Source organism: Rana temporaria, chromosome 4 (assembly GCF_905171775.1).
Source record: "Rana temporaria chromosome 4, aRanTem1.1, whole genome shotgun sequence".
Taxonomy (NCBI): Eukaryota; Metazoa; Chordata; class Amphibia; order Anura; family Ranidae; genus Rana; species Rana temporaria.
The window spans coordinates 389847720-389864302 of NC_053492.1; the positions used below are offsets into that span (position 1 = coordinate 389847720).

A 16583-nucleotide genomic window follows, 5' to 3' on the forward strand; every position below is an offset into this window, starting at 1 on the left:
TAGTATGCAATTTGCATACTATACGCCGATCACAATGGCCGCGCCCCCTAGCGGCCAACGCAAGAATGCAGCCTGGGATGTGAAGGCATAAGGAGGCTTATGTCTGTCACATCCTAGGCTGCAGTCGGTGTAACGAGGTTCCTGAATCAGGAGCACTCGTTACACCGGAGCAAGTAAGCCCTTGCGCCGCGCAACCTATGGTTGCGCGGGCGCAAGTGCTTCTTGAATCTGGGCCAGTATAATAAACCTCCTCACACTACTAGTTATTTTTGCTACTTCTTCTCTGTCTGAGAAAATTCCCTTCAAAAACCTGATAGAGGTTCTAACCCTACTTCAAAAACGGTTTTGTCCATCTCAGCATTTTAGGTCTCTGTAAATATGCTCCGTCTTGTAAAAATGTATTTGATAGAGAGAAAAATTGATCATTACAAATGTAACAATAAACTGAAATACCTTCTGAATTCTCTCCACTGATGTATTTAAAAAGGCGTCTAAAGGTTTTCATCATTCCTATGCCCATGCCATCCGTGTTTAGGTATGTTGTCGCCCAACGTGTTGACTCATAGCTTCTAAGCTCAAATGTCTGTAAAACACAATAAAAATAACGCATGACAGTCAAGTTTTATTCCTTTTTCCATACCAGTTTTATTTTTACATTTTCAGTGTTATCCTCAGTGAAAAAAAAATGTCACCTTAACCCGGGCGCCCTCCACCCTATGCCCGATTTACTCTGCTTTTAAGTGAGTGTATCTTTATTCACTAGTTCATTAACAATCCTTATACTTCATTATCCTTTACTTATTTTTTATTTCACAAATTTTTATCTCATATGTTATTCCTCTTTTCTGTATTATCCTTTCAGCCGGGTCATTATATGCCCTCTGTGGCTACTCTTTGAGCCCTTGTTTTTTTTCGGGCACTTGCATGCCGGCAGCAATCATGCAGCCCGAGACCATGAGAGCAAGAAATACTAGCTCATTGTGCCTTTGCCTTGCAGGGGTTTTTTTTTTGTTTTTTGTGCAGGTTTACTACCGCTTTAAAGTAATAGTAAAGTCTATTTTTTTCTTTCAAAATAATAATGTTATAATTACCTGCTCTGTGAAATGGTTTTGCACAAAGCAGCCCAGATCCTCCTCTTCTTGGGTCCCCCACTGGCACTCTTTGCCCCTCCCTCCTGCTGAGTTGCCCCACAGAAATCAGCTTGCTATGGGGGCACCCGAGCCGAACCACTGCTGTGTGTTTCCATTCAGACATAGAGCCACAGTTCCGCCCACCCCCTCTTTCCTGATTGGCTAACTGACTTTGCTTGACAGCAGCAGGAGCCAATGGCGCCGCTGCTGTATTTTAGTCAATCAGGAGGAAGAGTCCCGGACGGCCAAGGCACTCATGCAAATCGCTGGATAGAGATGAGGCTCAGGTATGTAATAGGGGGGCTGCTGCACACAGAAGGTTTTTTATCTTAATGCATAGAATGCATTAAGATAAAAAAAACTTCTACCTTTGCAACCACTTTAAAGCCTAAATTATTTAACTACTTCAGACCCGGACCATTGTAAAAAGACGGCCACAAGACCTCGGGTCCTCTGGCTACTGGGGGGCGTGCGCGTCGCGTCACTGAGATGCTGATGCGCGTGCCTGGTGGCTGCGATGTCCGCCAGGTACACGCGATCGGCAGTGACAGAGCAGGGACGTGGAGCTCTGTGTGTAAACACAGAGCTCCACGTCCTGTCAGGGAGAGAGGAGACCGATGCTGTGTCCCTTGTACATAGGGACACAGATCGGTCACCTCCCCCAGTCAGTCCCCTCCCCCCACAGTTAGAATCACTTCCTTCCAGGGAACGCATTTAACCCCTTCCTCGCCCCCTAGTGTTAACCCCTTCCCTGCCAGTCACATTTATACAGTAATTAGTGCATATTTATAGCACTGTTCACTGTATAAATATGAATGGTCCCAAAAATGTGTCAAAAGTGTCCGATGTGTCCGCCATAATATCGCAGTCCTGACAAAAATCGCAAATCGCTGCCATTACTAGTAAAAAAGAATAACACAAAAAGTCAGAATTCTATCCCCTATTTTGTAGCCGCTATAATTTTTGCGCAAATCAATCACTATACGCTTATTGCGATTTTTTTTAACCAAAAATATGTAGAAGAATATGTATCGGCCTAAACTGAAAAAAAAAAAAGTTATTTTTTTTAAAAATTGGATATTTATTATAGCAAAAAGTAAAAAATTTTGTTTTTGTTTGTTTATAGCGCAAAAAATAAAAACCTCAGAGGTGATCAAATACCACCAAAAGAAAGCTCTATTTGTGGGAAAAAAGGACATAAATTTTGTTTGGGAGCCACGTTGTACGACCGCGCAATTGTCAGTTAAAGTGTGACAGTGCTGAAAGCTGAAATTTCGCCTGGGCAGGAAGGGGGTATGTGTGCCCAGTAAGCAAGTGGTTAAGAATGCTCCTTTAATACCCCCCACTGTTGTGCAATTTGGCCAACATTTATTATCACAAAATGTCTGGAATAGAGCCACCTCTTCGTACAAGTGTTAATGAGTATTACAACTATTTTAATTAAAAAGCTCTTATCCAAACAGATTTCCTAAATCCAGTCCTTCTCATTAGAACTGGTAATACGTATGATTAAAATTCTTCTTGGGTAACTGAGCAACTGGTGTTAATGTAAAAGGACATTAGGTAACATTATTTTGGCATGATAAGAACAATTCATTTCTAGAGACATTCTGAGGTCCATCACTGGTGGAAGTGTCTAGAAGAAGAATGTAGCATGCAGCACATTTCCTCTCGCCAATTAGGACTTTGCAGACAGGAAAACAGAGATTCAGTTAATTAATGGACAAAATATTATGTTACATCGTGTATTTTAAAGGGGTTGTAAAGGAAAAAAATGTTTTCCCTAAATAGCTTCCTTTACCTTAGTGCAGTCCTCCTTCACTTACCTCATCCTTCGATTTTGCTTTTAAATGTCCTTATTTCTTCTGAGAAATCCTCACTTCCTGTTCTTCTGTCTGTAACTACACACAGTAATGCGAGGCTTTCTTCCTGGTGTGCAGAAAGCCTCTTGAGGGGGCGAGCAGGAGTGTCAGGATGCCCACTAACACACAGCTCCTTTCTCTATCTGCAAAGTAGAGAGCGTCCTGACTTGCCTGCTCGTCCCTCCCCCCTCAAGAGGCTTTCTCCACACCAGGGAGAAAGCCTTGCATTACGGTGTGTAGTTACAGACAGAAGAACAGGAAGTGAGGATTTCTCAGAAGAAATAAGGACATTTAAAAGCAAAATGGAAGGATGAGGTAAGTGAAGGAGGACTGCACTAAGGTAAAGGAAACTATTTAGGGAAAACATTTTTTTCCTTTACAACCCCTTTAAGGTAGGGTGACCAGATATCCCCATTTTCTGGGGACAGTCCCCGGATTGAGGACACTGTCCCTGAACCAAGTCTGTCCCCAGACAAATTCTGAACTACACACCCCCGCTCTGCCGCTCCTACTAGCTTAGGGGTGATTTTTTTTTTCCATTTTCTGTGCCCCTTTCTGATGATCATGTGTTGGTCGGAGCGGAGGGACCACTTCTTTAGTTTTGGGTGCATGCCCATTTAGCTCCGCTCGCATGTTCTTCTGCCTTGGCTGAAGTCCCGGCCAGCCTCCTCCCTGCTGATCTTCTTGCCCTCCCGGAGGGCGGAGTGATCTTCCTTCGATCCCCACCCAGTAGTAACTGGGCCCGGACAGTAAGACTTGGCAGGCTGTGAGGCTGGCGACGGGCAGAGAGTCGCTGATTGCCACCATTACTAGTAAAAAAATATGTCCCCGGATTTCATTTAAAAAATCTGGTCACCTTACTTTAAGGTCTCTCCTGCTCTGTTATGTACTGTACCTGTAAAATCCTCCTTTGTGTAGGCATCCAAAAGGACTTGAGGCTCCTTTACACTTATGAAAATAAAAGTGAACAAATATCTGCGCTAACTTAAAACTAATAAAAAGAATACAAAGCAGCTAGCACAGTTTGCAGATAAGCAAACAAAAACAATAAAATCCAATAGTGCAGCGCTCTAATAAAGGGAAAAAATTAATCCAAATAAAAATAGTGTATATAAAGTCCACAAAAATATGTTCATCAATGAAATTAAAGATATAGGACCTCCACGGAAGTTCCAGTGTGCAGACAAGGAAAAACACCACACCACCGTGCAAACAATCCGCTTACCAGAGCAGCGCCTCTGAAGATATCCCCAAAGGATGAAACATGTTAGGCTGACCGACACAAGTATGCTATGAGCAGCAGAGTTTTTATATCCTTTGATGCCTTTTTTACCTGTCTGTTTGTAAGTACCACACAATAAATTGCACATTGGTTTTACCTACGGGCTTCACTATTGTCGTTTCCTCTGTGCATTTTATGACCAAATATCTGCTGATGAACACAATGTACACTTTTGGACCTTCATGACATTCTAGATGTTATTTCATCATTAATGCTGCCTGCGGATAACCGTTTTCACCTGTACACTCTGTTGGAAGTGCGACTGCCACTGACCTGCACGTTATTTGATCACATGCCCATAACGATATTGCTCTGGTAAGCGGATTGTTTGCACGGTGGTGTGTTTTTTATTTGGATACATTTTTTCCATTTATTAGAGCACTATTAGATTTTATCCTTTACACTTATGCCTCGTACACACAACCGATTTTCCTGTCAGGAAAACTGCCATGAGAGCTTTTGGCCAGGAATCCCGGCCGTGTGTATGCTCAATCGCAGTTTTCCCGACAGGAAAACTGCGGGGGAAAAAAGAGAACATGTCTTCTGTTTTCCCCGTCTGGGAAAACCGGTCGTGTGTATGCTTTTCCGAGGGGAAAAACGCGTGCTCGTTCTAGTAAAACTATCGTTCGTAATGGAGATACGCCCAACACATATATACTGATGCAAGGCGGCCACTCTGTGCTGGATCACATATCTAATACGTGATCAGCGCTTTCAGGTAGGGGACACGCGCCCACCACCCAGGCTGTACTGTGATTTGTTACAGTACAAGCTGAATACGGGGCCCTGATTGATCACTGGCACCCACTGATCAGCTCTGTTCAGTGAAGGGAGAGCTGTGTTGTAAACAACACAGAGCTCCGAACGCTGATAGACGATCTTGCTGTTTTATTTATTCCCTGCAAAACAAGGAAAAAACACCAAAAGCAGCACATAACACACACAGTAAACATTGTTAGGCTCAAATTGATCGCCCCTAGATGTTAACCTATTCCCATCCAGTGTCATTAGTTCAGTGACAGTGTATAGTATTAGCACTGATCACTGTATTAGTGTTACTATTGATGTCAAGGTCAGTCAGTGTACCCCCCTAGTCAGCATCAGCTAGTGTCAGATTTACCACCACAGTCCCACTATAAGTCGCTGATCATGGTCATTACTAGTATTAAAAGTTCCAGACGCTATAACTTTCATATGCACTTACTGTATTGGGTTTTTTTTTAACCACTTGTCCACCGGGCCTATTTTAGCTCTTCTCTCCTTCATGTAAAAATCAAAAAAATGTTGCTATAAAATTGCGCAATAATTTTTCAAACGCCTTTTTTTGGGGAAAAAAATGGTTTCATGAATTAAAAAATAACAAAACAGTAAAGTTAGCCCAATTTTTTTGTATAATGTGAAAGATGATGTTACGCCGAGTAAATAGATACGTCACGCTATAAAATTGCACACACTCATGGAATGGCGCCAAACTTCAGTACTTAAAAAGCTCTATAGGTAATGCTTTAACATTTTTTACAGGTTACTATTTTCGAGTTACAGAGGAGAATTGTTGCACACGCTCTAACGCACGCGACGGTACCTCACATGTGGGGTTTGAACGGCGTTTACATATGTGGGGGGGACTGCATGCGTGTTCGCTTCTGCGCGCGAGATAACGGTGACAGGGGCGTTTGCAAAAAACATTTTTTTAATTTAATTTTATTTAATTTTTTTTATTTTTACACTTTTTTTTATCACTTTTATTCCTATTACAAGGAATGTAAACATCCCTTGTAATAGGAATCAGTGTGACAGGTCTTCTTTATGGAGAGATGTGGGGACAATAAGACCCCACATCTCTCCTCCAGGCTTACAAGCATGAAATCGGTAAAAAAAAAAAATCACTGATCACATGCCGACAGCCGCGATTGCGGATTTGTTTACTTCCGGGTACCAGGCGTGACGTCATAACGTCACGCCCGGGCCTCTGACGGTCATAGAGATGACTGGTAACCATCTGGTCACCAGTCATCTCTATGCTTTCCAAGTAGCGCCGACCGATTCGCTTTCTGGGCCCCCGATGGCACGGGAGAGCCCGGAGAAGCACCGGATGGCGGCGGGAGGGGGGGACGTCCCCTCCCGCTGCCTATAAGAACGATCAAGCGGTGGAACCGCCGCTTTGATCATTCTTATCGTGCACAGAATCGGCGGCTGAAGACGGCAATATCTGAATGATGCCTGTAGCTGCAGGCATCATTCAGATATCACCACACAAAGTCAAGGACGTCCTCCCGTGGACAATTGGTTAACCAAAATTCATGAAGAAATTTGATTTTTTTAATTATTTATTATATTTTATAGCAGAAAGTAAGATTGTTTTCTCTCTGTTTTTTTTTTTTCAAATCTTCCATCTTTTTTACATTTATATTGCAAAAAATAAAAAACCCAGTGGTGATCAAATACCACCAAAGGAAAGCTCTATTTTTGTGAAAAAAATATAAAAATGTCATTTACGTACAGTGTTGCATGACCGCACAATTACTAGTTAAAATAGCCCTGGTTATGAAGGGGGTAAAATCTTCCGGAGGTCAAGTGGCTATTTTATTTTGGGCAGAAATACACTTTCGTTTTTTGAGCCAGGCGAAGCCAATGGGCCAACGAAGAATGGAATTTCAGCTTATTTAGCAATAATCTGTGGAAATTTCGATCTGTGTATGGTCAGCTTTAGACAGAAGAAAATTCAGGTGACATATGTAGGAAATCACATGCAGAATTATGTAATGTGACCTTTGGGTAACAGACAGTGGTTCTATAACTTTGACCAAAGAAGATTAATCTCTTCGCTATCAGGAATCTGATATCTGAAGTGCACTTTGACATGTAATAGGCATTTATTTTTATGTAACTGAACTCAAAGCAGCTATAAAAGGTACACATCAATGGAGCCCTGTTATCATCAATACATAAGAAAATTATTATTTCTTTCTTTATTTTCAAATGTAAGCCGTGTAAATACCCAAATCTACTTAGTATCAGCTTCTTGCAGGCTAATGAACCATTTGTACAGCAGAGCCCAGGGATGGAGTAAGAGAAGCAGCACAACGAGCAAATTAAGTGCAAAGAGCATACTGATAGGAGGATAGAGAGATAAGTTCATCAGTCTGCTGCTTCTCCTTTTACTATCCATTTGCAGGGTGGGGGTGGGGAAGAGTCCTGTACAAAAAAGTGAAACTGCGCCAGAGAAAGACCAGGTCTCCCTCCCCTGCTAAACTGGGCTGTGCTGTGGGGCCCGGGGCACAGCTGTGTAAATCTCAGGACTGGATGCAAATGAATACAAATCCTTTGACAGGTAAAACAGCTCCAGGGAAGGAGTGGAAGAAGCAGAATAAGGAGCCAATCGAGTGCAAAGAGCATACATAGAAGGATAGAGAGATGAGTTCATCATTATGCTGCCTCTTCTTTTACTGTCCAATCACAGGGTGGGGGTGGGGAAGAGTCCTGTACAAAAAAGTGAAACTTTAAGGTCCCTCTCTCCTGCTGAACTGGACTGTGCTGTGTGGAGCACAGCTGTGTAAATCTCAGGACTGGATGTAAATAATTACAAATCCTTTGGCAGGTAAAACAGCTCCCTTATCTGTATTTAAAGCAGTAGTAAACTGCCACAAATATTTTAAAAAATGGGGCCCCCTGCAGGTTTAAGTTATAATGTACTAGTATGCATACTGGCACACTAGTACATTATTACAGACTTACCTGCACATGGAGTCATCCAGTGCAGTGCTGTTATGGCTCCACGGCACTTTGATATTCGCCAGGTCTTCCTTCCATGTTCGTGGGCTCTAGCTGAATGAATGGCCAGGGGCGCGATGACGTCACTCCTACACGTGGGTGCTACGGTGCAAGTTTAGGAGATATTCACTGTACCTACAGGTAAGTCTTAATATAGACTTACCTGTAGGTACAAGTTAAAGTGGAGCTCCACGCAAAAGGGGAAGCCCTGCTGCCACATTTGGCACCTTTTGGGGAGCAGGGGGGAGCGGATACCTGTCAAAACCAGGTACCTGCTCCCACTAGGGTGACCACGTGTCCCAGATTGACCAGGACAGTCCCGCATTTTGCAGGTCTGTCCCGGGCACATTCATTCCAGGACAATACAGTGTCCCGGAATGAAACTGACACAGCCACCCCCCAAGCCAATCTGATGCCCCCAATAAAGGCCGCCACATCACCGTTTTACTAACTGACAGTACTTGTCCTGGCCAGGAATGCCTGGAGGAGCACAATCCCGCCCCCTGCTTGTCATTGGAGAAATCATAAATCCCGCCTCTTGTGTCCAATCACTGTGCTGTGATTCGTTACAGCACAAGCCGATTTTTGGAAAGGGAGGGTGTCCCTGAATGGTAGTTTGGAAATGTGGTCACCCTAGCTCCCACTCCTGTGTAAGATCGCAGCATTGTCGTTGCGGCGATCGACAAAACTTTTAGTCCCTCCTCCTTCCCCTGTGCTACCTTCTGGGAGACACACAGGTCCCAGAAGACAGCTGGACCATTCAGAAAGCGCAGCGGTACTTGCGCATGTGCAGTAGGTAACAGGCTGTGAAGCCACAAGGCTTCACTTCCTGTTTCCCTTAGTAAGAATGCCGGCACCTGCACCTGAAGCCAATGGACGGATCAGCTTCGGGTGCCGACATTGCGGGGTCTCTGGACAGGTAAGTGTCCTTAGATTAAAAGTCAGCAGCTACAGTATTTGTAGCTGCTGACTTTACTCTTTTTTTCCCTCAGGCTGGAACTTCGCTTTAAAAAGTAGACTTTGTTTCCTTTTTAATCTGTGTATTTAGCTATTTGCCTGGGGTTATTAAACTGGAAGTAAACATGTAATTGTTGAAATCACATAATGTGGAATTAATTATTAAAATATTATGATAAGGTGGGTTTTGGTGCTTTAAATGGCTTCTGTGGGTTAAAGCAGCTCTTTTCAACTGCCCTTGACCTAATCTTGGGCCAGAAATTACAGTACAGTGACGGTGTATAGTATCACTAATCACTGTATTAGTGTCATTGGTGGTGTCAGTCAGTTTGTCTACCTCCCACACAGTGTCAGTTAGTGTCAGATTGTGAGACATCCTTGAGATGTTTCTACAACTTGATTGCAGTCCACCTGTGGTAAACTCAGTTGATTGGACATGATTTGGAAAGGCACACACCTGTCTATATAAGGTCCCACAGTTAACAGAGCACAAACCAAGCCATGAAGTCCAAACAATAGTCTGTAGACTGCTGAGACAGGATTGTATTGTGGCCTCCATCATCTGTAAATGAAAGGCTTTTTTTTTTGTATTATTATTGTATGTAGCACCCTGGTGTTTAGACAGGGTTGCTAACAAATTTAGTTTGCCAGGTAGTAATTGTCCTGGCTGATTGATAGAAGATCCACTGATTCCTTCCTAAATTCTGGAGTTGCTGCACCTTTTCTCTTCTGTCGCTAGGTGGCACTGTGGCTGGTGACATTAGATTGTCAAGGGCTTAGCAAGGTCAGATCATGAATGAATGGGGTGTCTCAGCCAATTGGCAGGGGTTTCTTTTAGTCCCTTGGCCTGCTGGGAGAGCCTATTTATTTGGGTGGAGTCAGGTGATCAGGGTTCTGTGCCACATGGACGGCTGTCTGGGTGAACGTGTGTTATTTCGCCCCCGGGTTGCTAGGCCAGAAGCCAGATGCTGCTAGGCTGCCTGAGGCCTATTCAGGAGCAGAAGAAGCAGCAGCGTAGGGTTCGGACTGCAGGATTGGAGTCCAACCGAGTTGCCAAGGTTCAGCCAGACAGTGAACCAGTTGTGGTCGAAGGTAGAGGGGAAGCTGTCACCACTAAGGGACCTCCCACCTTGTTACCAGAGACTACTATGAGTAAGCTGAAGCAAGTACCAGAGCAGTCTTCCCACCAGCCAGGGACGGTGAAGAAGTAGGAAAGCATCAGTAAGTGCCAAGCTGGGGACCCAGCAGGATAGCGGGGGTGACGCTTGAGGAGAATACAGAGGGATAGCTGTGAAAGAGCTCAGGAGATCCGGTGACGACTGGGATCTGGAAGTCTAGTGAGAGACTGACAGCTCACTGAGTGAAGACCAACATGCCCTGTACACACGATCGTTTTTTCCATCTGAAATAGTCAGATGTGAGCTTTTGGTCGGGAATCCCGACCGTGTGTATGCTCCATCGGACTTTATCCAACGGGAAAACTGCCGTAAAAAGATAGAGAGCAGGTTCTCTATTTTCCCGTCAGGAAAAAATCAGATCGGAATTTCCAATCGGGTGTACAAATCCTGACGTGCTAAATTCCGACGCATGCTCGGAAAAAAAATCGACGAATGCTCGGAAGCATAGAACTTAATTTTCCCGGCTCGTCTTAGTATTTTATGTCACTGTGTTCTTGCCAGTCAAAAGTTCACCGAACTTGTGTGACAGTGTGTATACAAGGCAGGTTTGAGCGGAAATTCCAATTGAGGGGCAAAGTGGTGACAATTGGCACAGTGGCGACAATTGAGGGGCACAGTGGCTGAGTTTGATGGCATGGAACAGTGGTGACAATTGATGGCACAGTGGCTGTGTTTGATGGCATGGCAGTGACTGCATTTGGCATGGCACAGTGACTGCGTTTGATGGCATGGCACAACGACTGCGTTTGATGGCATGGCACAGCGACTGCGTTTGATGGCATGGCACAGCGACTGCGTTTGTTGGCATGGCACAGCGACTGCGTTTGATGGCATGGCACAGTGACTGCGTTTGATTGCATGGCACAGTGGTGCGAATTGATGGCATAGTGACTGCATTTGATGGCATGGCACAGTGGTGATAATTGATGGCACAGTGGCTACGTTTGATGGCATGGCACAGTGGTGACAATTAATGGCACAGTGGCTGCGTTTGATGGCATGGCACAGTGGTGACAATTGATGCCACAGTGGCTGCGTTTAATGGCATGGCACAGTGACTGCATTTGATGGCATGGCACAGTGGTGACAATTGATGCCAGAGTGGCTGCGTTTGATGGCATGGCACAGTGACTGCATTTCATGGCATGGCACAGTGGTGACAATTGATGCCAGAGTGGCTGCATTTGATGTGCACAGTGAGGCAGCAATTTTTTTTTTTCTTTTACGTTTGCGCCCCCCCAAAAAAAAATTGAGCACCAGCCGCCACTGGTGGTCACCCTATCTACCAATAGTGTTTCAGAGTCTGCCAATTATCATTGCATCTACATAAGGGCATTGGTGTGTGCAGCCTATTGCATTAGGGTGTGCACCCCAAAGCTCAAACACACATTACCAATAACTCACAATGTTCATTCAGAAAGGGAAGGGGTCTGTAAATTCCATATTTACCGACCCCTTTCCCCACTCATCCTAAAACATCCCCGCAGCAACAGTCGACAGGAGAGAAGAGAAGGGGAGGGAAGTTGGGAGCGTGGTGGGGGGAATCTGTGCTGCACAGGATGATTAGGGTGTGCCTGGGCACATCTGGCACACCCTGTGCACACGCCTATGCTTAAGGGTGTCCTGGCCCTAACTGGCTCTCCCACACTTCTTGTTAAGAGACAATAAATATCTTGTTTGCATTCAAAAAGTGACTGACACCCATCATTTCATCTTACATTACACCCACCATGCCTGGAAGGATGTCAGCTCTCCCTAACCCTTGAGGTCACCGTTAGGCCTTGGGACCTTGCTACATGTATCTGTTTTATAGCAGAAAGTATCAAATATTGAGTTTCTTTTTCAAAATGTTTGATCTTTTTTCTTTTATATTATAATAATAATAATTTTTTTTTTTAAAACGTAGTGGTGATCAAATACCAAATAAGGAATGCTCTATTTTGTGTGAAAAATGGATTGTAGATCGTTTTAAAGGACACTCAGAAGACCAAAATGAAAGGAGCGAAGGTTAAGAGGATGGGGAAGAGGGTAGGTTAAAGGAGTTGTAAAGGTTTGTTTTTTATTTTCTAAATAGGTTACTTTAAGATAGTGCATTGTTGGTTCACTTACCTTTTCCTTCGATTTCCCTTCTAAAAAAATGTTTTTTTTGTTTTCTTTGTCTGAATTTCTCACTTCCTGTTCCACCTCAGTAAGCTGTTCTGGCTGACTAACCCCCAGCCAGATGATGGGGGCAAGCTTATTGAGGAGAAACAGGAAGTGAGAAATTCAGACAAAGAAAAAAAACATTTAGAAGGGAAATTGAAGGAAAAGGTAAGTGAACCAACAATGCACTAGCTTAAAGGAACCTATTTAGAAAATTAAAAACTAACCTTTACAACCCCATTAACCACTACCCGACGGCCGTACGACTTTATACGGCCGCAGGGTGGTTCGAATTCCCTAACTGGCCGTGTTTTTACGGCCTGCACGCGCAGTCGGCGGCGCGCGCGTGCTCGCCGCATCGCTGAGATGCCGATGCAAGCGCCTGGCGGCCGTGATGTCGGCCAGGCACTCGAGATCGGCGGCTACAAGGGACAAGACGTGGAGCTCTGGGTGTAAACACAGAGATCCATGTCCTGTCAGAAGAGAGAGGAGACCGATCTGTGTCCCTTGTACATAGGGACACAGATCGGTCACCTCCCCCAGTCACCCCCCTCCACACACAGTTAGAACACTATACAGGGTACACATTTAACCCCTTCCTCACCCCCTAGTGTTAACCCCTTCAATGCCAGTCACATTTATACAGTAATTAGTGCATATTTATAGCACTGATCGCTGTATAAATGTGAATGGCGCCAAAAATGTGTCAAAAGTGTCCGATGTGTCCGCCATAATGTCGCAGTCACGAAAAAAATGCTGATCGCCGCCATTAGTAGTAAAAAAAAAATAATAAAAAATAATAAGAATTCTGTCCCCTATTTTGTAAGCGCAATAACTTTTGCGCAAACCAGACGCTTCTTGGGATTTTTTTTATTTTATTTTTTTTACCAAAAATATGTAGAAGAATGCGTATCGCCTAGACTGAGAATTTTTTTTTTTTTTTTTTTTAATTGGGCTATTTATTACAGCAACAAGTAAAAAATATTGTTTTTTTCAAAATTGTTGCTCTTTTTTAGTTTATAGCGCAAAAAATAAAAACCGCAGAAGTGATCAAATACCACCAAAAGAAAGCTCTATTTGTGGGGAAAAAAGGACGTCAATTTTGTTTGGGAGTCACGTCGCACGACCGCGCAATTGTCAGTTAAAGTGACGCAGTGCCACAAGCTGAAATTTGACCTGGTCAGGAAGGGGTATATGTGCCCAGTAAGGAAGTGGTTAATAACCATTCAGACAGATAATGGACGGTGTGCCGAGCCATGTAGGTGAGCATGAAGATTTGGAAATCAATGCAAAACTTGATAGGTAACCAGTGCAAGTGAAGAACTCAAGAATAGGAGTAATATGGTCAATGGCAGTAGACCTATCAGGATTCTGGCAGCTGAACATACTGTAGTTTGTTTAGTGTGGAACTAGAAACCCCAGCAAGTAGAGCATTATAATAGTCAAGTCGGGACAACATAAACGTATTGATCAGCATTCCAGCTACAGTGTATGATAACACAGGGCGTAGTTGAGCAATGTTTCTCAAGTGGAAAAACATGAGACAAATAACAATCAAATAAACAAAGAAAAAAAACAAAGCACACCATAAGGAATAAAAAAGGCAAATTTCACTATTTTAATTTCTAAGTAGTTGATTGTTCACATCACCCCTTTTTTGAATAATAAATAGAAAGATAAAAAAAATCGGACTTACATTGTATCTTTTCAGCACTTGATATCTGGGGCATTCATTTGAGCCGCAAAATATTGGCAAGCCTTCAATTCTATTGTCTTCAGCTATCACTTCAGTGGCACACAGGGAGACCAAGCTGAGAACAAGCAGACACAAGCAAGCCATGTCTACTCTCAGAAAGTCCAGAGATTACTAAGGGGGAGGGTTTGCAGACTTGCTTATATATGCTGGATGCTGGGGAGGGACTCAAACTCCTCGCTACAATGAAAGCCACGTCTATATTCTAATTTCAGTTTCCACTTTTAGGCTTCATTTACACTAGTGCGTTTTCAGATGTGATATGAGTCGCACAGAATCGCACGACAATAGAAATCACATTGTTTTCAATGGTGTCCGTTTACATCAATGCAACTTGGCACAGAGCGATTATTGAAAAGGTTCCTGTACTACTTTGGTGCGATTCCAGCATGATTTTTGCCTCATAGAATATGCAAACCACATCTACATTGCACTACATAATCACACTGAAAATGTGATCTAAATCGGATCGCAGCAGTATGCCTTAGGGTTAGTTCACACCACAAAAACGTCCTCCAGATCTATTCTGGATGCTTTTCTTCATGTACATTTTTGATGCGTTTCTGGATGCGTTTCAGATATTTTCTTATTTTTTTTCCTTTTTTATTTACTGTACATGAGTCTGGTGCATTTTTGCTGTGTTTTTGAGGCCTGTAGGTGCATTTTTTAACCACTTAAGACCCGGATCAAAATGCAGCTAAAGGACCTTGCCCCTTTTTGCGATTCGGCACTGCGTCGCTTTAACTGACAATTGCGTGGTCGTGCGATGTGGCTCCCAAACAAAATTAACGTCCTTTTTTTCCCACAAATAGAGCTTTCTTTTGGTGGTATTTGATCACCTCTGCGGTTTTTATTTTTTGCGCTATAAACAAAAATAGAGCGACAATTTTGAAAAAAATGCAATATTTTTTACTTTTTGCTATAATAAATATCCCCCTAAAATATATACAAAAAAATGTTTTCCTCAGTTTAGGCCAATACGTATTCTTCTACCTATTTTTGGTAAAAAAATCGCAATAAGCGTTTATCGGTTGGTTTGTGCAAAATTTATGGCGGTTACAAAATAGGGGATAGTTTTATTGCATTTTTATAAAAAAAAATGTTTTACTACTAATGGTGGTGATCAGCGATTTTTTTCGTGACTGCGACATTATGGCGGACACTTCGGACAATTTAAAAACATTTTTGGGACCATTGTCATTTTCACAGCAAAAAATGCATTTTAAAAGGAATTGTTTATTGTGAAAATGACAGTTGCCGTTTGGGAGTTAACCACAAGGGGGCGCTGATGGGGTTATGTGTTCCCTGAAGTGTGTTTACAACTGTAGGGGGGTGTGGCTGTAGGTGTGACGTCATTGATTGTGTCCCCCTATAAAAGGGATGACACGATTGATGTCAGCGCCACAGTGAAGAACGGGGAAGCCGTGTTTACACACGGCTCTCCCCGTTCTTCAGCTCCAGGGACCGATCGCGAGACTCCAGCGGCGATCGGGTCCGTGGGTCCCGGAGCTTTGGACTGGGTCGCGGGCCCGCCCGTGACCCACGGCTGGGTACTAGTACAGGACGTACCTGTACGTACATGTGCCCAGTCGTGCCATTCTGCCGACGTATATGTGCAGGAGGCGGTCCTTAAGTGGTTAATGTATTTAACTGCATTCCAGCACAATTCTGTGCAGGAAAAATGCAGCATGTTCTACTTTTGTTTCTAGAACTGGAAACACACTGGAGCTGCAAGTACTGGTATGAACTATGCCATTGAAAAACATATATTCTACTTTCTATTAGACATGTGTACACTGAAATATTTTGTTTCGGAATTTCGTATTGATCCGAAAAATACATTTATTTAGTTACTCCCGAAATTCGTTTTTATAGTATAGTATAGTTAAAAAATGCATTCATCCGAAAATCTGAACTAATTAAGATCAAATCTGTCATTGAAGGCTTATGGTGTCTGTCGAATGTTCTAAGCGGAGCAGCTAAACTGTACGACGTCGCAATTGCTCATTTCTGGTCGAATGTTCCACCTGCAAGCTATAGTAGAATTCTAATGTTGTATGACTAGTAATAATTATATTTATGAATTATTATTACTAGTCAACCAACATTCGAATTCTTCTATAGCCTATGGGCAGAGCATTTGACCGGAAATGTGCGATTGCGGCGTTGTACAGTTTAGCTGCTTGTCGAATCTTCGTAGAACTTTCGACAGACACCATAAGCCTTCAATGACGGATTCAACGTTTGTATGTTTTTCGCTGCTTCGTCGAATCTTCGTCGTTCATGTCGAATGGTCTACCCCAACACTGTCTCTATAATGTTGAATCTTTTTTCTCTATGTAGAATAATCTTGGACTAATAGAGTTAAGGTTAGACACATTCGACCACAGGTTCGATAGACACAGATTTCTATTGTCAGCATCATGTCGAATCTCCTATCTATATTGAACTGTTGTAGCAACGGAAACTAAAATAAAGCATTATAAAAGTTTAAAAGTTTCTGCTTTA

At 43.1% G+C, this 16583-nt stretch overlaps 1 protein-coding gene across 1 annotated transcript in view; it reads right to left on the reverse strand.

Moving 5' to 3' along the window:
* The window catches only part of LOC120937695 (heme-binding protein 2-like), a 36463-nt gene extending 22259 nt beyond the window's left edge, over positions 1 to 14204 (reverse strand). Inside the window, exons 1-2 of the mRNA XM_040351113.1 lie at positions 14019 to 14204; positions 454 to 583 (exon numbers count right to left, since the gene is read on the reverse strand). Of these exons, the coding sequence (XP_040207047.1) occupies positions 454 to 583; positions 14019 to 14162 (274 nt within the window). The 5' untranslated portion in view covers positions 14163 to 14204. The remainder of the gene's footprint in view (positions 1 to 453; positions 584 to 14018) is intronic.
* Positions 14205 to 16583: the final 2379 nt, after the last annotated feature.